The sequence below is a fragment of the Astatotilapia calliptera genome, chromosome 8 (assembly GCF_964374335.1).
Source record: "Astatotilapia calliptera chromosome 8, fAstCal68.1, whole genome shotgun sequence".
In the NCBI taxonomy this organism is placed as follows: domain Eukaryota; kingdom Metazoa; phylum Chordata; class Actinopteri; order Cichliformes; family Cichlidae; genus Astatotilapia; species Astatotilapia calliptera.
In genome coordinates, this window is record NC_137429.1 from 12,882,593 (window position 1) to 12,904,440 (window position 21,848).

Consider the following 21,848-nt stretch of genomic DNA (forward strand, 5'->3'; position numbering starts at 1 on the left):
TCTAGTTTAATTTCCTCTGGCTAAAATGAGTAGACGTAGATGTATTTGGCACTCTGCTGCCACCTTTTGTAGTGTTCAGAGCATTACCTCAGAAGCATAGTTTGCTGTCTTTTCATAGCCATATTACAATATATATATGGCCATGTTAAAGAAAAGGGCTTCTCTCACCTCTGTTTATTCAGGTATATATAAATCATAATCAAAATGAAATATTTTCCAAAGTACTCTTCATGTCAAATCATTTTTAATATCAAGGCAAGAACATTACTGATGATATTTTCTCTTATCCACATTTATTCACAACCAAAAGCTGATCCTCACAAGATTTGAATACATTTTAGATTCACTTTTTTGTAGTTTCCTCCTCCTTTGATAAGTTCTTGATGATCTCTTCTTTCTTGGCCTGGAGACGCTCTTCTCTGCGTTTGCGGGCTTCTCTTGTCTTTGTGCGCCGGGCCTCGGCTTGGTCACTGCAGGACAGAAACAAATTAATTTCAGTGTATAAATGTTGCTGCGCTTGGAGTGAAATAATACAAGAAAAGAAGAAGTGGAAACGTACGCCAGGAGCTTCTTGCGAGCCTTGTCAGCCTTTAATTTGTGGATGTGCTCCATAAGGATGCGTTTGTTTTTGAAGACATTACCCTTCGCTCTTAGGTAGAGACTGTGGTACCTAGAAGACACAAAACATTACTCATCTATCAATGAAACTGACATAAAACCTTATTCATGATCAGTGAGTACATCAGTGATGACATTCACTCTTACATGTGCCTGTCAATTTTTTTGGACTCCCTGTAGCGACGAAGAAGACGTCGCAGAATTCTCATGCGCCGCATCCATGACAACTTCTCCGGCATACGAGCATTGGCCGTGCCCTTTCTCTTACCTGGAAAGAAAATTATATTACTGAAATAAAACTCTTATCTTACTCCAAGTTCATACTGAAACCACCACTACTTGCAGTTTCTATAAGCAGTCCTTAACATGTACACACCGCTTGATTTTATTTTCCCAAATACGCAATTATTAGCCACATTATTAGTGAAAGCAAATTTGGGGAAAGATAACAATAACCTAACTACTCACCATAACCCGTGTGACGTCCCTTGCGGCGTGCCAGTGTGTTCTTGCGGCAGCGTGCACGGGAATGAACAGTCACAGGTTTTCTGATGATCAGTCCATCCTTTACCAGTTTTCGTATCTGCTGGCCTGTAGCCCAAATAAAATTCATTTAAATAAAAGCGTAAATTTAAGGAGCCCAGAGCCTACTACATAAATCCACAAAGGAAACAACTCACGAGAGTTTGCGTTGGCAATCTCGTTGGTCTCGTTGGGGTCCAGCCACACTTTCTTTTTACCACAGCGCAAGACACTGGAGGCCAAGCGCTTCTGGAGCCTGAGCATGCTGGGAGAGCAAAATCATTATATAAGCACTGTTGGAAATAGTTTTTATTAAACTAAATTAAAAACAAACAAACAAAAACCCCAATATTACAGCAAGAAGAAGCGTATCATTTGATTTAGTTTAATCTAGTTTAGTCCAGTGAGGATATAATTTAGTAATAGAAATTATAATTCTATTACTAATTCACCCTGGCAGTTACAGAAAACATACATGAAAAAAATATGTCACATTCTACGTTTCTGTAGTACAATCTTATTTGTTAGGATGGAATAAACTTTGCCTACCCATCACCATTCAATTAAAAAGCACTCTCGATTGTGTTCATAAGCCATTTTTACTTCATACCTAATTTTTTATGCCTATACAAGAAGGTGTGACCTTGACCAGTTGAGCGCCTAACGCCAATATATCATTTAAATTATTTTCTTCGAGTGTCATAAACTAACTGTTACATAAATGGACAAATCAGCTACTGAACTCCCATTTGAGTGTTTTTTGATGAAAGGCTGTAAAAGATTGAAACGTCATTTGCTGACTTTTAGATGTGCAGTAAACTTGTTTGTTTACTGGTTGGTTTTCCACTTGGGAGAAGAAGACTGTAGCCCAAGTACCAAAACACATGACAACAAGTAACACCTCTACCTTGCCGAGATAATTGACTTTCATTATTAAATCCGTTTTATTTCACTCAATCCATTCGTCAGCTTGTTGAAAAAAAGTCAAAACACTGCAGTCTTTACAGCTGATGCCTGGCTCAGTAGACGGGTTGTCTTCTAACATGTTGTGACATGTCTCACTATATTAGCACGGTTTGCTTACCAACAAAGGCCATCAACGCATTCTGGTAGAAATGAGCGAATTCACTCAAAGTCATCTAGACAGTTCTCCCCGCTGTTTTAAATAAAAAGAATCTCTAACACTTCCTGCACTCTGCTTGGAAATGAAAAGCTTAATTAAATTTCAAATATACAGCTTACCTCATGGCTGCTGCTAGCTTGATAGAAACGAAGGAAATAGAATGTTTGTGACACTACCATTATAGCCATTGCCATGGGTGAGACAACTGTGGCTGTAATATATAGAAATGTAAATACAGCCAATGTTTATGAAGTGACAGAATAGTTAAATAATTAACTAATAATTAATACCAAATAATTAATAATCTTAATCTTTTGGCTTTGGTTTACTGCGTCTTAAAATAAGCCACAGTAACCCTATTGATGTAGCACAGTGGTACGGTCCGATAAAATGCTTGTATCAATCCGCCCACTGGAGGGCGCGTTAACCCAATGTTTCAAAGACTGCATTTTAAAAACAGCTTTAAAAAAAAAAAAAAAGCTTTGTCAAGATGACACATTTCCACATCAAATAAAAAATGGACAAAAAAAATAGAAATACTAACGCACCTTTATATTAAGTGTTTAATGTTGTCAAATTGCAACGCAAAGTGGTCAAAGTGGCGTCGTGCTGCCCTCTTCTGGCTGGTGGCAGAATGGCGCCGCTGCTTGTACCAAAACAAAACCACCGCAAGTGGTCCTCCCTCCTGTCACACATCCCCGAGTGTCAGAGCTGTGTTGTCCGGTGTACCAAGGACAGTGGAGCTAGTGTGTTACAAAAGAAGCGTACCGAAATACTCAGCGGCCGGCTGTTTGTCGATAAGCTTACATTTTAGATATGACTCAGCGTAACACTGTTGTCAAGGTAAGTGAGAGTCCATTCTCGCGAGCGTGGCTGGAGAGCTAATGCTAACAGCTACATCGTTGCATTATTAGTAACTGTTACTAACGCCGTTCCTGTCCTGTCATAGAAACAGTAACTGTGTCGTTAATATGGACTTGTTGACACGGTTGTGAGAGATAATTACTTATCATTTAGAGCCGTTTTTCACAGTAAAACACGACATAGTCGGTCAACTTTACACTGACATTGAGTTCGAGACGACCCCCGGCAATGTGGGATTTGACATTTTTCCATGTCTCATCCGCACTGAGGTAAACCGGGCTAATGCTAATCATTTAAGATTCAGACTAGATTAAGACATCGAGTGGAGAACAGGTTAAAGTCACCCCTGTCTTGGAGACCATCGTGAGTACCGGCGTTAGCTGTAAGATGAGATGTGCCTCATGAAGCTCGGAAGCATGCCATGCAGCGTGCCACAGACGGTCACGGAAGCTGCTCACATCACGTTTTAATAACTTTACGCAACACCATCCAAATGCACAAACTGGAGACTTTTTAATAATGTCTTTCTAGGAGGTGTCGGCTGTAACTGAACAGTACCGCGTTTCCGCGGCCAAGCTAGACATGGGCATGTCTGGTTGGTGCTATTGTTGTCTGATCAGCTAGTTATCTGAACTGACCATCTGTCACAAAGAGACCTCTCCTGTTTGACCTGCTTATTGCAAGGCAGGTCTGAGCCTGTCTGCCGGATTAACCCAGTGGTTTTCAGTGTGCATGAACAGGCATGATTTTGCTAAAGGTAAATAAAACGTGATTATGTGGCAGATGGCCCAGGCCATACTTTGCCAGTGTAATTAGTGTGAATGCTTGAAAAGCATTCACAGTATTGTTCTTCTAATCTTTATTATTATTTTTTCCTATTCCGTACGTTTTTCGCCGACTATCTCCTTCAAAACCGTTCAACTTAGAAAAACCATTCAAACACCATTAGATTCCTCATCTTTTGGAATGGTGTGCTTCTATTTTTCTCATTTTTAACATTTATATTTTTAATTTTATTCAACTTTATTCAACAAAAATTTCCCATGTATTTCAATGGGGAGACCCTTCAAATTCTCATTCAATTCACTCATTTTTAAACCCTTACTACTTCCACATACATTGACATAGAGCCACCATTCAAACTTTAAAACGAAGACAAGACATTCAACTATTCAACTTGTATTTATCTTTTCAATATCTATTATACTTTTTCTTCAGTTCCAGTTTAAGTTTCATGATGTTTTTTCACCCGTTTCAGAGTTTATAATGGGTGTGTATGGGACGGAATGTTGGGGCTAGAGTGAGGCAGCTCAACTGCTAGAGTGAGAGGAGCAAAAAAATTAATCTTAAAATCTTTTTTAAAACTGCTGCTGTGTCCGCAGCGTTTGCTCTACAGGTATGATTTTACCCTCAAAACGTAGCCATCGCTGTCCTCTTTCATCCAATGTGTTTACTATTGTCCTAGGTGTTACGGTTCTCTCATAAATGTCACCAATGCACAGCCTCCTCCTTCCAACTCTTCCATAGACTCTAATGTTAAAATGGCTCAGAAGGTTCGTTTGAAAATCAGAAGAGCATGGTGTCTTTCCACTGTCACCACGTCCATATAATAAACTCCACAGACATGAAAACTGAGAATTAGGTAGACTAGACATTGCTGTCGCTCACGGTGAAAGAATTTTGTCAATACGACTTTTACTTTTCATTTGGGAGCGATTTGTTTCGGCCTGACTCTTCTGTTCATTTTAAGCAGCAAAAGTGAGGTGCATGTCTGTGTACGTGTGTATGGAGCCCTTGGGTGCAGTCACTATAGCAACCAGGCTCACACCTGCCTGCTTAACGAGCTCTCTCTCTCACTCTGCCAAGATTCATCTTAAACACTTCTCTTTCAACTGCTGCTGTGTCCACAGTGTTACAGCCATCATTTTACCCTCAAAACGTCGCCATCGTTGTTCTTTTTCCAACATCTTGTCTTTCAAAGCTCAGAGATGTAAACTTTTTAAACTGTGTGGGTCCAAGTGGAGGGATCACATTTTAGTCATTCAGTGATTCAAAGAATATGACCTTTTAATATTCTTTCAGATGTTTTCTGACTCTAAATGTTCTTTTCTCATTTCTTAGGTTTTTCTAATTTACAATTAAAACATTTTCAGCTTTTTTCCAACTTCTTCTTCTGTGTAACCTTCAGCTTTTAGCAGTTCAGCACTGTTGTTTTCAGGTTAAATTCAGGTTGTTTTTTTTGTTTTTTTATCTCATTCAAAATTTTTAACTCAAAATTCAGCAATTAATTCATTTCAGTCCATACATTCAGATTCAAGCATTCACACTGCAGTTTCTTCAGAAAATGCACTTTCTAGTTCGATAGTAGCGCCTCAGCGTGTTGTTTTTTAATAATTTCTTGATGATACTTCATTTTGAAATTACTGATTGAATCAAATATTTAACAACGTTATAACAGATAGTGGAAGTTGCTACAAACTAATGTAGATATATCCCATGAAAATTATTCAAATTAGTTTATAGGATTTGCATACGTTGAATGTTATTATCCGTGTACTCATTAAACTTTAATGCAGTGTAAGGGCTACCTTCACTTGTTATCTAATTCCCTTAAGCTCCTCATTCTTGGAGGTCTTTGTTTTTCTGGAGTACTCTCGGCCGTTGACCCCTTTGAAATCTCTGCTTCCCTCATCTGTGTGCACATCACCCACTACAACCACAACACCACAGGAGGACAATGTCACAATGTTCATTCATTCATTGAAGCTTGTTAGGCAGGAACATTTTTGTGAAGAGGCCAGTCTGCTGACAGTCAGACGTATTAGTCAGAGAAAGATGGACCGACAGTGTCCTTAACTGACACACATACTGTACAGTCTGTGTAAGCATTCATTCATAAATTGACTCATTTCCAGGCTAATCAAAGACATTCTCTTAATTACCTTTGTGGGTTCTCTTCACATCTTCTCTCTTTCCTTACTGATGTCTAGCTATCCCCTTACCTTGTTTCTTCAGGAAGGTTCAGTGGTTATGCTATGTTTGGTTCATTGTAAAATCCTCCAGCATTGTGTGTTTAGTGTAAATTTTGACTTTGTTTCAGGACGCTTACCAGTGTTATGCAGGACAACTGGTGTGTAACAAAAGCAAAGTGTCATTTGAGGCACATTAGACAAATTATGTTTAAAATGCCAAACAAAAGCTTCCCATTATGTTATTTTTAGATTGCTATTTTGTGTAGTGACCATTTCTACATAGTGACTGATAGGGACGCTCCAGCTGTGTAACCGTGAGCTGATACTCATGTTAAAATGTCAGCTTGGGCAATACTGGCGTTTTACTTTTGTTTTGTTGTTGTTTGCCAATGGGCCTCTGTCAGAAATCATGGCGAACTGGTGACTTGTCAGATAGCACTGTTCAGCCAGTAAATCAGTGCGTACATAGTAGTTGATGTTGTTACTCAATCTAACTGCGGGCCTTTTGATAAAATGATAATTTTTCTGTGCCATAAACCTGCTGCTTCCCAAAGTAAAGGCTTTATTTGGTTCTGTTATTTGTTTTTTTCCATTGTCAAATATTTAATGTGTGCATTAAGCTAAACCAAAAAAAGAGCAGCGTAGTTTGGCTGCATATATCTGAGTTTGTGCATTTAATTTAAGGTTCTTGTCAGCTGGAGTTGAGTACGACAGCTGTGTCTTGAGGGCAGATGATGATCTTAATTAACATCTTTAAGAAGTGCATTGTTTGGTGTTTGAAAATGTTTGTGTTTTCTAAAATGAGGAAGTCTTTGCCCTATCTGTGGTCACACTGCTATTTAAAATGGCTTACTCGCATATCAGTTAAAGAAGTAAAACTTTGACTTCTCTGTTAACTAGTCCCACCAGACTGCATTCAGTCTGAGATGTTGGGGTGATTAATATACATTATTATCTGCTGCATCTTGTTGGTTTTTCCAGTATGACTTCCGACTTTTCTTAGAAAATCAGGTCTAACCGGAGCATGCCAGCGTTGACTGAATCTGAATAGCACAGCGATGCCTCATGTGGGAGGTGCTGACTTTTGGCTTTAAAGTTGAAAGGAAGCTGTTAACATCTGGTTGTTCACCATCATTGCTCATGCAGTCAAAATGCTGAGCAGAGGCTGCTCGTGAAGGCGATATAAGCTATGTCGCCCACTGTAGCTTAATACATTGCTGCAGTGAGTGTTGTATTTTTCCACCAGCTAGATTTAAACGCTGTGCATTTTCTTTGTGCTACTCACTAATATTCATTGATCACTTAAATTAAAAAAATATAACTGTATTGTATTTGTGTGTGCTGTCAGCTTGCCAGCTAGTGGTGTGTGACCAGGAGGGAGAGGAAGGAGACAGCAGAGAGCATGGAGCTGTCAGATGGCTTGCTGCTGCAGGTCAGCAATGGAGAGCAGTGGTGTAACCGCTGGAAACATCCCAATGAAGACTCGGTAAGCCACAATTAATTTGTTTTCTTTTTGTTGTTGTTGTAATTTTCATTGTACATTCAGAACAGCGCCATGCATCCCCCCCAAGATCAAAGGCGATAAATCTCATATCAGCACACACGGTCCTTTCATGTGATGCTTTTGCTTCTTCCTGATCAATCTTTTTTTTATGCATTTCAAGGACCGCAGCACCAGCCCTTCAGTCCTGCGTAATGTCGCCAGCACGTGGAAGGAGGGTCTGCTGAACAGAAAGAGGCCCTTTGTGGGGCGCTGCTGTCACTCCTGTACACCACAGAGCTGGGTAAAATTACATCACGGCTAATTAACTGTGGCTTGAGTTCATTTGCTGATTTCTGGTCTTTTGTAAAGAAATTGGCCAGCATGGAATCGAATAGTTCCTCGTTAGCTAACTCGATCTATCCTGGCTGTTCGGAAAAACAAGCAGTCCTCTTAAAAAAATCATAATTAAAAATAATTTTAGATAAGTCATTATTATTCATATAATCTATTCAGATCTAATTTGATTATTTAATTTGCTAATTAAATGATATGTGGATCTCAGGTTGTCTTCCTGTGTTTATATGATAAAGGTGAAAATCTGAAAAGTGGTTGCAAGGCATTTTCAAGGAATGTTTTTTTAGACATAAAGCAATTCTTAAAACACCTCATTATTGAGTTTAGTGCAGTAATATAAAAAATTAGCTGTTAAAAGGTTCAATTCTAGTTAAATTTATTTTCTTAACGAGAATTAAAGCATAACAAGCTGTAAAGTAACGCGAAACTAAACTGATTCGAGTTACTTTCTCATTTTTTATCTTTTTTGTTCCTTACAGGAGAGACTGTTCAATCCCAGTATTCCATCTCTGGGTCTGCGAAACGTCATCTACATAAACGAGACCCACACTAGGTAAACGGAGCTTTTCACTTCCCTTCCACTTTAGGAACATTCTTCAACTGAAACTTCACGTCGTGCTTTGGCAGAACAGGAAAGTCTCTACTTGCCTTGTCAGTCCTCTGATCTCCAATCAGTCCCATTGAATGCAGTTCAGATTTAGGGTGAAATTCTTAACAACCAGTGTAAAATAACTGGATTTAAGTCAAGAGGATGACTCTCTGAAATTGTGGAAAGGTCGACAGATGAATAATTTACAGTGTTTGTCAGTGGACACCAGACACATGCACCCAGTGGCTGGCTTTTGTTGACAATACTCAGTAAGATATATGCCACCATGCTCCAAACCGAATGGGGAAAAACAGAAATAAGTTAATATCTAGTTCTATTAGCATGGAAACAGAGATGGTGATGTACCGTACTCAGCATGGTTGGGTTAGCATCGTTTGCTTTGTCCTGACACAGTCAGTATTATGTTACTTGAAAGCTCATCAAGGTATAGCAAACCTGACCTGTAACACAGCTGTTGATGATGAAGCTGTGTGTTTGGGTTATGCAGGTTATGCATTGTTCTGCAGTTCCTGGAAATGTGATATTACCATGAAAAGTCGTGCAAGTATTCCTGACTGTCCCTTATCTGGATGTTGATTCATATATTTAACTTATGTGTTTTTGTGCGAAAAGCAAGGCTCATGTTTATAACACAGCTTTCAGCATATATCTGAGTATATTTGAGAATCTCTTCTCGTATGTAAATATGTATCGTTTATGTGGTTTTATGCAAGCGTTTTTCTGTGTGTGCTCATCTAGACAGCGGGGCTGGCTGGCACGCAGACTGAGTTATGTGCTTTTCGTTGTGGAGAGAGATGTCCACAAGGACATGTTCACCAGGAACGTGGTGGATAACGTACTCAACAACAGCAGGTAAAAGTCAGGATACAGGAAATTCAGCCCACATCAAACTTTATTTTCCAATCATAGATAAATTTGTGATATGGTGGACATAAAGAAACCATTTTATTAGAGAAATGGAGACAATGCGTTGAATGTTAGAAGAGGCAGCTTTATGTTTGTGTTCTTCTTTTGTTGATTGCAGGGTGGAGGATGCTATTGTGACAGTAGCAACAGACTTGGATGCTGCAGCCAGCCAGCCTGGTCAGGAGCACAAAGCTGTCAGCAAAGTAAAGCAGAAAGCCAGGGCCTTCCTCCAAGAGATGGTTGCTAACATTTCCCCAGCCTTTATTAGGTATTTATACTTTTTAGTTTATGACAATATTGTAATGCCTTAAGCAAACCTGCTATGTTGTGTTCTGTTCTACATCTTAATTTTTCTTTTGGATTAGGCTAACTGGTTGGGTGCTTTTGAGGCTGTTTAATGGCTTCTTCTGGAGCATCCAGATCCACAAAGGACAGCTGGAAATGGTGAAGAAAGCTGCTACAGAGGTGAGGGGCAAAGACACACATGATAAACTGTCTCAGCACAATCTGCTACCCAAAATGAGTAAGACTGTTTTTTCCATTAATATTGAAAACTTGTTTCTGATTGCTGAAAACGGTAACGGCTAAACCGATAAAGCTGATGTAGTATTTCATGTACATAGTCTTCTTCACTGATTGCTGTGTCTTGATTAACTAGCGAAGCAGCCTTTATTTCTGACCACTGAAGAGGCTTTATGAATGTAAATGATTGATAGTTGTAAATATACATAAACTAGCACTAAATATACACTTCACTTTATTAGGTACACCATGCTAGTACCAGGTTGGACCCCCTTTTGACTTCAGTACTGCTTTAATTCTCTGTGGCACAGATTCAGATTTTGAACAGTGTTGACATGATAACATCATGCTGCAGATTTTTTGGCTGCACATCTGAGATACAAATCTGTCGTTCCACGACTCTGCAAAGGTGCTTCATTTGATTGAGATCTGGTGACTGTTGAGGCCATTTGAGTATAGTGAACTTGCTGTCATGTTCAGGAAACCAGTTTGAGATCATTTAAGCTTTGTTACATGGCATGATATTCACACTGGAAGATGGGTACAGTGCAGCAATAAAGGGATGGGTATGATGAGTAGCAATACTCGGAGCTAGGTTCTAGTGTTTAAATGATGCTCATTTTCTACAATGGGATCTTAAGTTTGCTACGAAAATTTGCCCCACCACCACCATTAGCCCGAACAATGCAGGATGGATCCCTACCTTATGTTGTTTATGTCTGATTTTGACCTTACCATCCAAATCTTGCAGCAGTAATCAAGTGTTCAGTTCAACTCAAAGCAGTCTGCTCATTTTTCTCTGGCCTCTGACTTCACCAAGGTATTCTTACTCAAAGAACTGCTGGATGTTTTCTCCTTTACAGGAAAATCCCAGTAGATCAGCAGTGTCTGAAATACTTAGATCAGCTCATCTGGCACCAACACTCAAGCCACGTTCAAAATCACTTAAATGACCTTTCTTCCCCATTCTGATGCTCGGTTTAAACCTCAGCAGTTCATCATGGCTGTGTTTACACACCTAAATGCATTCAGTTCCTGGGCAGTTATTGGGATTGGCTGATTAGACTTGTGAGTTAACAAGCAGTTGAACAAGTGTACCTAATAAACTGGCTGTTTAGCTGAGTGTTTATTTTCTTGCTTGTAATATTTACAAGGTGTTTTCTGTCATTGTACATTTCTCGTAGATAATAAAAGTTCTCAACATTGATCACATACAGAGTTCTTAAAAACGTGTTAGGAGAAATTGCTTATTTCTCTTTTCTTTGCAGCAAAATGTGCCGATGGTCTTCCTCCCAGTTCACAAATCCCACATCGACTACCTGCTCATCACGTTGATTCTGTTCTGTCATAACATCAAAGCCCCGCACATCGCTGCTGGAAACAACTTAAGCATCCCCATCCTCAGGTAAACATAAGGCCTTGTGTGAAGATTGATCTGGAAATAAGGTGTATGTTTAACTCAAACAATAAAGAATTCCCTGGAAATATGTTCGATAGTTAAATCTTTTTTTTTATCCTGCTTCAACTAGCATTTGGTTCAGCACTGATCCTTTTGTACTACATGGGTATTTACAACATGGGTCCCTGAAGTGTCAGGATGAGTCATCTTTATATTTTAAGTGCTTCGGTATCAAACTGTCCTCCTTTTTCATCATAGTCACACCTTAATCCAAATTAGTACCTTGAGGAAATCACTGATTAAAACTGTATTTGCTGACAGCTGTGGAGTTTGTGCTCGCTGTTGCTGCCCATTGAAAAGCTTGGAAACTACTTTATAAAACTTCTTTGTTTTCAGCACCCTGATCCGTAAACTTGGAGGTTTCTTCATACGACGAAGAATGGAAGAGTCTGCAGATGGAAAGAAAGACATTTTGTACCGATCTCTTTTGCACGCAGTAAGTCTGCAGAGCGGGTTTTCTTCATGTTTTCTGCTCTGTGTGTTCTTTTCTATTGAATAATGAGAGAGTGAAATGTTTTTGTTATTTAAGCCATGTCTTTGTTTCCAGTTTTACTTTGTAATTAGCGTTATATCTTCCAAAGAACTTATTTTGACTCTGCTACAGTCCTGTCATTTGTAAGCCCAAACTAAATGTTTGGGTAGATATGCTCCTTTCCTTTATTGTAGTGACCCATGTGTCAGCAGTTTTGCTCTCTAAACATATTGGGTCGGCTTATACGTCATCTAACCTTTTATTTACCAGTTGTAACCCAGTATTGGTCATTATAGGTTTTTCTGTATCACATGACGAGTAGATGTTCAGGCTTGTGTTGCAGATTCATAGGTTTTTGTTAGTGTTTCGCCATCATAAACTACTTGGAAGATTTTCAGTGTGTTTTCTACAAAGTAGCGTGGAAACTTAGGTGGTTTATTTAATTGCATGGGTTGATCTGAGTGGCAGATTTTCTTTGTATCTTCAGAAGGGGTTGGCAATAAGTAACAGTGTATTGTGCTTGTAAGATAGGTTCGTATTGTGTCCTTAAGATAAGAATTATCAGCCCAAGACATGAGCAGCTAGTAGAAATGATGAGCTGAAATTCAATCCTGTTATACAAACCATATTTTACCTCTTTTTCTTAAGATGAGATAAGATAACCTTTATTAGTCCCACACGTGGGAAATTTGTTTTGTCACAGCAGGAAGTGGACAGTGCAAAAGTTATGAAGCAAAAATTAGAATACAATAAGAATAAATACAGTACACAACTGTACAGAATAGAACACAATAAAATACTATATACAGTAGAATAAAATAGAATAAAATATACAATAGAATAAAAATAAAATACAAATGCTGTATACAACTGAGTAAAAATACAACGACGCCAGAAAAGAGTATTGCACTTAGTGTTATTGCACATGTCAAAGAGTGCACAAGTTGCAGCTGTAATGATTGAAAGTGGTCAAAGTAATTGAATTTGCTAAAAAGTGAGATTTTAATCTGGCACGCATGTGTCACTTGCCAGAATGGAATTAGCTTTCACAGGCAAGCTGTAGAAAAAGGTCACATGCTGCTCTAACTCCAGTTGCTCCCATGAAAACTGAACCTAGACGTCCCGGCTTACTTTGAATGCCACGGCCTGGAGTTTATTTCAGGACAAAGCTTCTATTCTCAAAAGTGTCTGCATAGCTAAGACAGCTGTGTACACACTGTACTCAGGAGGATATCATTATACAGCAAAGCTACCTCAGCATGCACCCGATTTCCTACACTTTGAGTCTCATGTTTAACCTGCATACTACAGCACTGGCATGGCCTTGACTTTACTTGACTGTCAGCTTGTAATTAAGTGAATTTCCTGCTTCGGGACGTCAGCAAATTACATTTTCACCAAAAATACTGCGACCTTTACATGTATTATTTTCTCATTTGTCTGACACACACCTTTTCTGTATTCACCTGATCATTTCCCTGTTTCGTCATTGTCGTAGTACACAGAGGAATTGTTGCGGCAGCAGCAGTTTTTGGAGGTCTTTCTGGAGGGGACTCGGTCGCGCAGTGGTAAGCCATCTCCAGCACGTGCAGGCATGCTGTCTATCGTGGTTGACACAATGTGCACGGGGGCCATCGGAGACGTGCTGGTGGTGCCAGTTGGCATCTCCTATGACCGCATTATTGAGGGAAACTACAATAGTGAGCAGCTGGTGAGTGTCTGGATGACGTCGGTGGCAACAAAGGTGTTTTTGTTTTTTGTTTTTTAATCATGCACAGAAAAAGAAAAATACACAGAAAAATAAATTAGTTGGATTTTGAATTTGTGACTGAAAAAAATGTATGTATTTCTGGTGGTAGAGCCAAGCATGTTTTGACACAAACTGCTTCAGCTGTGTCCTTATAGCTATATTTTTGGTAACTTTCAAATCTGTCTTGTTCTAGGGCAAGCCGAAGAAGAACGAAAGCTGGTGGGGAATAGCATGTGGTGTGTTCAGGATGTTGAGGAAGAACTACGGTTGTGTCCGTGTTGATTTCAACCAGCCCTTCTCCCTGAAGGTGATTAATCACACTAAAAAGAGCTGAAAACCTTCCATGTTTGTTTTTTATATTGAATATGTATTTATGAATACGTATGTCACATTTATGTCAATTATAGGAGTACTTGGACACCCAGAGAAGCCGTCATAGTCCACCACCTGTATCTCTGGAACATGCTTTGATGCCCACCATTATTTCTGCAGAGTTAGTACAAATATACACACACGCTCACTCCATAGTCTCACATGTCATGACCTTCCTGGACAATCTTCATGTCCAAGCTCTATACCTCCCTCCTGCTACTTCATGGCAGGCTCTGTGACATTTGAGAACGGGTCGTTAGTTAGCCCTGGCAGGGGTCAGATCAGTTCAAAGCTGTCTCTTCATAGTAAAAACGAGCGATAAAGCACTGTCGCTGGGATGACTGCAGTCTGCCCCAGCTGGTCTACAGTCAGTTTCAAAACTTGTGCCAACAGTGGTGATTAACAACCTTCTCAACTCTTTGGAGACAAATATTATGGAAGACTCTTTTCAACACTCGCGTGAAATAGTGGCATATCACGTTTTGCTAATGGCACGGATGGATGAGACATGCAATGACTTTGGCAAAAGCCAGGAAGTAAATGAGTAAGATAACCACCCTGAGATCACGTTAGATAAATGATGACAAATAATTGGTAAGCTATTAACTTGAGATCTTGAACTTGAGTACTTTTTAACGGCAGGGGCAGATTGTTTGTAGAGAAGTCAGACACAGGGCACTCTCATGCCACTTTGTTCCTCTTTTGTCTATTTATTCGTCTATGTTTATTTAGGTTTTAAATACTGTATCCCCGTGTAGTGGTTGTATATTCTAATGTGTATTACATTTTACAGTACCCAATATTATTATATTCTAACATTATTGGGGGTTACACTGCAAGCTCCCAAAAATAGGAGTGAAAGATGAGCTGGTGTGTGTTTGGACATGACAACTGCCATCTTAAATTATACATACTGTGTGTGACACAGTAAAAAACACATTGGCTTGTTGTTATTATCCTTCCAGGCCTGATGCTCAGCTGTTTGATGGACAGGAGGAAGAGCAGGTGAACAGAGAGCTGCCCGAGGACATCTCTAGACGACAGCTTATCAACAACCTGGCCAAGCACGTTCTCTTTAGTAAGAAAATCACAACCCGCAGATGGTGGGTTTACTACATGCACGATGACTAGGAATCATAATTTAAAGTCTTCAGTAAGCACCGGTCCCTTAAATAAGCACATAAGTCTCCTTTTCATCCTGTGCTAAAGGTGCACCTGCTCACAAAGGCAGCACTCATGAAATACAGCACAGCATCAGTCCATCCGCTTTACATCACTCGGGGTGTTTTGCCCTGGGATAGCACTCCAGAAACCGGTTCTCCCCAGCTCATTCAGCTGCATTCTCCTACACTAGCTTTTTTTTTTTTTTTTTAAACCAACAGCCTATCACAGAACCACCAGCTGGATGGCATGTTGTTTTTAGCCAATAAGGTGAAGGGGAGGATGGAAGCACAGGGGAGGGGGAAGAATGCAGTACCAGCTTAGCTGTTCATAAATGTCCTGCACCTCTATGCTTGATTACTACTTTAGGTGATCTGTAGTAACCCTTGTCTTTACACACTCCCTCACATACTCTTTCTTTCTGCCTTTGAGTGCTATCAATATAATCAGCTCTTTTAGGCCTATTTAATATTTTATTTGTAGTAAGTCAAACTCTGATGAATTAATTAAAATTATATATAACAAAACACAGGCATATAGCTTTTTTACATCCTTTCTCCCCAGCCTATTAAATCAGACAGCCACCCACCTTGAGTTGGGTTCTGTCTGAGGCTTCTTTATGTTAAGACTTTTTCTTTTTTTTTTTTGTGTCCACACTTAATCACGCTCAAGGTTGAATCGTCTCTGTAATACTCTGTAAACTTTCCTGACTTGATATCTGCTATGATTGGATGCTATACATATATACACATATAAAAAGGAACTGAACACAGCTTAGTTTGGGGCTTACAGCACTGTAGTCTTGCTTTAAGGGTGTCTCAATGAATTACAAGTACTTCTGCTACTTCTGCTTTTTTTGTTCTCTTTCTGTTGTGTGTTGCTTATTATACCCTTTTGTATCTCCTCCTCATAGCGGCCAATAAATCGTCAGCAATCATGTCGACCCACATTGTGGCCTGTCTACTGCTGTATAGACACAGACAGGTATGTGTAGCTGTTGCCTCCTCTCTCCTCGTGTTCTGTCACTGCCAGATACACCAGCTCACATTTTTTAAAATCCTGCTATTATTACCCCGTCTGGTATGTTTGTTTTTTTTCCCCTTGTTCCTCTTCCGTTTAGCAGGTATGCACCTTCCTGGGCATGACACTTAAGTCATAAATATAGGAATAGATAACTCTGTTAGAAAATCGTATTTCTTCCTGCATTCTCTTTCATCGCCTCTTGCATTAATTGTGAGACTCTGCCCTCTACAGACACACTAATGTCATGACAACTGCTCAGTGCTGCATACAACCCCAAAAGCCCTTTTGTAGTTTTTTTCTTTGTTTCTCGACTTTTATTATTTTGAAGTGGGCTTATTAAAATTCACCAATATACTTTTTTTTTTTTTTTAAGTTTCTGATGTTGTTGTTGTTGTTTTTTCCTGCTCATTTTGTGTCAGGGGGTGGTGTTGTCCAAGCTAGTGGAAGACTTCTTCAACATGAAGGAGGAGATCCTGTCACGAGACTTTGACTTGGGCTTTTCGGGGAACTCAGAGGACGTGGTCATGCGTGCTCTCCACCTCCTGGGGAACTGCCTCAATGTGACCAGCAGTTCTAATCGCAATGGAGAGTTTACCATCGCACCTAGTCAAACTGTACCTGCGCTTTTTGAGCTCAACTTCTACAGCAACGGCCTTTTCCATGTATTCATTTCTGATGCAATCATTGGTAAGTTATGCCAACAGTATTATGTGCTGTTTTGGTTCATCATTGTGGTTATTATTTAAGAAAAATATACTGAACATGTAAGCTTGAATAATACATTTTTTTTTAAATAGTTAGTTTAAATTGCTGTTTGAAGTTAAACAAGTGACAGTAGATCTAAGTTCAGCAGTCCTAAACACACAGGTTTTCCTGTACCTCTCCAGCCTGTAGTGTCCTGTCGCTGCAGCGAGAGCTGGTCATGGAATCAGAGTCTGCTCGCCAGCCTGGCAATCCCAGTAGTCATCTTCTAAGTCAAGAGAGACTCATCCGCAAGGCCGCTGGTCTCTCCCACTTCCTTATCAATGAGGTGGCTGTAGCACCAGTAAGTCCTGCATATTCCATCTTTATCACTCCAAATGTCTGCGCACATTTTACATACGCATCTATGATATTATGACTACTGCTGTCATCCACCTCGTGTCCACTGCCTCATTTCTTCAGCAGTGGACATGTTTACAATCAGAGTCCTTTTATATATGCCAGACATTGTTTTGCGCAATTGTGACAAGATAATTAATCTTGACTTCATCTCTGTGTGGTTATAGTCTCATTGATCATCTGAATATAAGACATTCCTGTCACCGTAATTAGTAACTCTAACCTAGGCTCTAAATGAAGATTATTTACAATGTTTGCATATTAGTTTACACTAGTAATGATGGAACAAGTTTGTTGACAAGTAGTTGTTTATAAAATTACATTTTCAACTCCTATGTGGTTTCATGTTTTAGCGTGTCTACATCTCTCCTGTCTGTCCCACAGCCTTGCCAGACTATTTACCAGGTTTTCCATGACACAGTAACCAGGCTGATCCAGTATGGAGTTCTTTATGTGGCAGAGGTGAGTTTACAGGCCGTCAGCCGCTGGACAAAAATAACAGATCATGGCGGTTAATGTCAGAAGTTGAATGTTTTAGGAAGGACTCTTAGCGATAGTTGCTATTGGGTAATGAAACTTTCAGATCCTCTGATCTGTTTTTGTGCGTCAGGAGGACCAGGAGGAACTGAGCCCAAGCCCCACAGATGAGCCGTGGCCCAAAAAGTTTGCTGAGCCCCTTTCCTGGAGGAGTGACGAAGAGGATGAGGACAGCGATTTTGGAGAGGAGCAGAGAGATCGCTACCTTAAGGTATACTTAGACCATTTGGAATTTTGCAGCCAACACAATCGCCACAGCATTCACATCCAAACATCCACTGTTCACCATCAAAAATGACTTTATTTGACTTTTGGTCTGTTTGTGTTGTCTTTCAGGTGAGTGTTTCTGCAGAGCACCAGGAGTTCTTTGTCTTCCTTCAGCGGCTGCTCAGCCCGGTGCTGGAGGCCTACAGCGGGGCTGCGATCTTCGTCCACAGTCTGAGCCAGCCCATGGTCGAGTCCGACTACACCCAGAGGCTCTTCAGATACCTGCTCACACGCACAGAAAGAGGAGTGGCTGGTTATGGTAATATCCTAATATCGCCCACATACTGCACAATGTATTTAAAAAATAATTTAAAACTTCTCTAGTGTTACATCGCACTTGGAATTGAGAAAATTGCTAAAAATGAGAAAATGGTTTTTCCAGTCATGATTTTTTTTTTAGGTGCTGGGAATAAAGTCCAAAAGTATAAGTAGTATTCACATGAAAAATAAGAAATTACTATCAGATTAAAGAAGGATTTAGCTAGTGAAAATTTTTAAAAGTAAGATCCTGTCTCTGTTTTATGTATTTCAAGCACTTCTCTTTTCATTCAGGTGAAAGTGCAACTCATTATCTGGTTAAGAACACCGTGAGGACTTTCAAGGAGCTCGGGGTAAGCATGTGTGCATTTTTATGTGTGTATTTGGGTGATGTGCAGAGTCATCCAGCTAAACCTCCTGTTTTCTGTTTATTCTCCAGGTCCTAAAGGAGAGGAGAGAAAACAAGGTGACAACTCTGGAGCTAAGCAGCACCTTTCTACCTCAGGAAAATCGGAACAAACTCCTGCAGTACATCTTAGGTTTCACTCTGCTGTGACTGCGACGCGTGTCACCCAGCTCGGACCCCAGGCTCCTTCCAATAAAGGGCTTCTACTGGTTACTTCTAAACAGTCCCAGGTGCTACTCTGTGGAAAGCTTTACCAGGAAGTGCCTTCACGTAAAAGCAGCTAACTATCAGCTGTAGTCGGAAGAGACTTGAAGCCAGTCTTCCCTTTCTTCTTCTTTTTTTTTTTTCTTTTTGTTTCAGTCTCTGACTTCCTGTGTTAGAACCGCGCAGTTGATTTAACATGTGTATTGAAGGGGTCCCTCTAGGAATCGTTCGTTTGCAGGAGAAGTCAAAAGGTTTTAATATGGGAAAAAAAAATTTAACCGTGCAGTCTGAACAAAGCAAAGCTGCCTTTTGTCTATACAAGTGAACAAGTAAAATATGCATATAAAATAACTGTAAACATAACCAACAACAGAGGCATTTTTATGTTAACTCTTTGTGCTTGTTTATAAAGTTGCCGTATTCTCTCCAGTGCACTCTAATATCTTACAGTTTAAAATGTGTTGCCTGTACATAGAACGTAGAACAACTTCATTTATAGTGCACTGAAATGATTACACTCTGGTGTAATTAAAGAGAAGAGTTTGCTGTACTCAGAGAGATACAGTGCACCTGCAAATTGTGTACATATCCAAGGTTTCAGTGGCAAAATGTATGAATTTAAATCTCCATACGGTGAAGGTCAGTTATTTCTAGTTGCTGTTTTTTTTTTTTAGATAAAAACAATCAGTGTGCAGTTTGGCCCATGAACAATATTTACTTAGTGAATGCAATATGTACCTGTTGAAAGTCTGGCGTAGTCAAGGCCTAAAACAATGTCCACCTACAGTTAAGTGCATTCAAACCACTAATATCTAAGTGCATTCACTTAAACTTTTCATATGAAAAGTGACTTTGATCTCTTTTCTTTTTGCAGAACACCTCACTTTCGATGAATGTTACACAGCACAGCACTTAAAGTAATGAATACCAGCCATCACACCCACTTTTATTCTAATAACAACACGCTCAGACACTCTGTGACATGCCTTTCAGGGAAAGCAGATATTTGGGATTACCACCTCTTTTTTTTTTTCTTCTTCTATCATAAACACGCTGTATAGCCTTTATAGCATTGCTGCTGAAAGAGCAATAGTTGGGCATTTGTGAGTTGAAATTGCTGCATAGTGTGGTAAAATAGTGCAGTTCTTTTGAACAGTTGGCTAATTATGAGTGCAGTATAGTGTTCTCTTTACAGACCTCTGTAAGGTCAAAAACAAACAGGAAACAGAAAAAAATGCAGTCATCCAAAACCTCCGGGTTAAATTCTTCTTCTTTCATGTTAGATATAGCAATGGAATTTTAAATTCCATCATTAGTTACATTCTTTAATAAAATCAATCTTACACTGACTTAAATTATGATAGTTTACTCTAGTAACTAGATATTACCTATTCTTCTTCTTATTATTATTGTTATAGTTGCATTTACACATTTAAGTGTTTCAGTGTTGGAATCAAAAAGTCAGATTATGCCTGACTGTGAAATTTTAAAAACATGAACAAAAAGCAGAGTGGCTGAAGTTAAAGTACGATGGTGAAACAACACAGCATTGTGCATTTGGCTGTGAGTTTCTAATTATGTTGTAAAGTAACTTGATAACACAAAGTCGATCAAGTCAATATTTAGTGTGTCTTTCAGTTTCAGTTTGCAGTGAACATGAATATAAACGTACACCGCTCCTCTTCTTGATGGCAAGAAAAAGAGGAAGCAGCAAGTTTGAAAGGAAGCGTAATGAATTGCCATCATTATTGAATGATCGTGAGGACATTGTTAATGCGTCAGGGCAATACAAGAATTGGGTCCTTTAAATAAATATTTCTATTGGGAAATACGTGTGATAGTTCAACACTTCTTGTTACAGGTCATTGTAATGTTTATTTTTCATATTTTTCTAAACTTGTAAATGAAAAAAAGTTACATATTGGTGAAAGACACCTAAAGCATGTGGAAGAACAGAAGAGTATGTTACTGCAACAAGAATGTGCTCTGAGAGTGTCACGAGCTTTCTAGCATTTCTGAGCCCTCGGTCTGTACAAGTCTCCTCACCAGGGGACCCATCTGCCATGATACGTACTGTACTGCATGTTTCCTCTGGTCGCCTTTAATCATCGGCACTTCAATGTGAACTCTGCTCAACCTGATAATAATGGTCTTTTACAGCCTTACCGCTGTGTATGTCGTGTAAGTTGTGTTGATGAAAGCGAGCTGTATGTGTAGAAGATTAATTGTGTTACCTCTTGAATGTTATCTAAAAAGGTCATTGTGGTATTGTCGAATACTCGATGGACGTGGTACAGATTTATAGTTTTTAATGAACTGCTTGTGGGATACTGAAGCTGCATTAACCACATCCCACTACTCTGTATAACGTAGGATAAATGCCTGTATCTGGGAAGCAGGTGCCTTTTTAATGCACTGTAGTATTCTTTTCTTGTTTGTTTTTCTTGTTTGTTTGTTTTTGTGCATGTTAATAATTTTGGGAATCCAAATGAACACTGTAGATGTTGAGAGAACATGTTAGGATCACCAGCTACTAAAAATATGTCACTTTTCTTTTTGCTTTATCAAAGCAAAGCACAATTGGCATTGTTAGATTTTGTTTTTAAATAAATTAATGATAGATTAGTGATGGTGTTGCCTTTTTATTTCTTCTATTATATCTAAAAAGCATTTTGTGATTATTTTTCTGGTGTGTGAAAGGGGTAAAAGGTTATTATAGTTAACTAATGCTTAAATAAAAGTGAGTTAGGAATGGTAACTGCAATGAAAAATTAAATAAGAATAAACTATAGTCATGTTAAAGAGAGAATACACCATATTTCAGTTTCAAAGTTCAACAGGTCAATTATTTAAATACAACCTCA

General features: G+C 39.2%; 2 protein-coding genes across 6 annotated transcripts; one reads left to right on the forward strand and one right to left on the reverse strand.

Moving 5' to 3' along the window:
- Positions 1-227: 227 nt before the first annotated feature.
- Positions 228-2,952, reverse strand: LOC113028400 (large ribosomal subunit protein eL19). Of its 3 annotated transcripts, none has more exons than XM_080305098.1 (6): positions 2,812-2,952; positions 1,299-1,405; positions 1,087-1,209; positions 766-886; positions 560-670; positions 228-470 (listed from the first exon to the last, which is right to left on the reverse strand). In XM_080305098.1, exons 2-6 carry the CDS (start codon positions 1,402-1,404, stop codon positions 344-346), a joined length of 588 nt encoding a protein of 195 aa, XP_080161224.1. In that variant the 5' UTR covers position 1,405; positions 2,812-2,952; the 3' UTR covers positions 228-343. The 3 variants fall into 3 exon arrangements, with proteins under 3 accessions (XP_080161224.1, XP_026034429.1, XP_080161225.1); XM_026178644.1 differs by lacking the exon at positions 2,812-2,952 and adding an exon at positions 2,383-2,463; XM_080305099.1 differs by lacking the exon at positions 2,812-2,952 and adding an exon at positions 2,225-2,417.
- Positions 2,953-2,965: 13 nt separating this feature from the next.
- gpam (glycerol-3-phosphate acyltransferase, mitochondrial) lies at positions 2,966-21,609 on the forward strand. 3 transcript variants are annotated; one of them, XM_026178640.2, is made up of 21 exons: positions 2,966-3,106; positions 7,448-7,585; positions 7,764-7,883; positions 8,416-8,489; positions 9,285-9,398; positions 9,571-9,720; positions 9,818-9,917; positions 11,243-11,379; positions 11,770-11,869; positions 13,404-13,616; positions 13,849-13,962; positions 14,063-14,148; positions 14,993-15,105; positions 16,102-16,172; positions 16,631-16,898; positions 17,099-17,256; positions 17,697-17,774; positions 17,923-18,060; positions 18,186-18,375; positions 18,669-18,727; positions 18,814-21,609. In XM_026178640.2, the coding sequence occupies exons 2-21, from the start codon at positions 7,502-7,504 to the stop codon at positions 18,928-18,930; spliced, it is 2,484 nt and encodes an 827-aa protein (XP_026034425.1). In that variant the 5' UTR covers positions 2,966-3,106; positions 7,448-7,501; the 3' UTR covers positions 18,931-21,609. The 3 variants fall into 3 exon arrangements, with proteins under 3 accessions (XP_026034425.1, XP_026034426.1, XP_026034427.1); XM_026178641.2 differs by lacking the exon at positions 2,966-3,106 and adding an exon at positions 3,263-3,396; XM_026178642.2 differs by lacking the exon at positions 2,966-3,106 and adding an exon at positions 3,471-3,490.
- Positions 21,610-21,848: the final 239 nt, after the last annotated feature.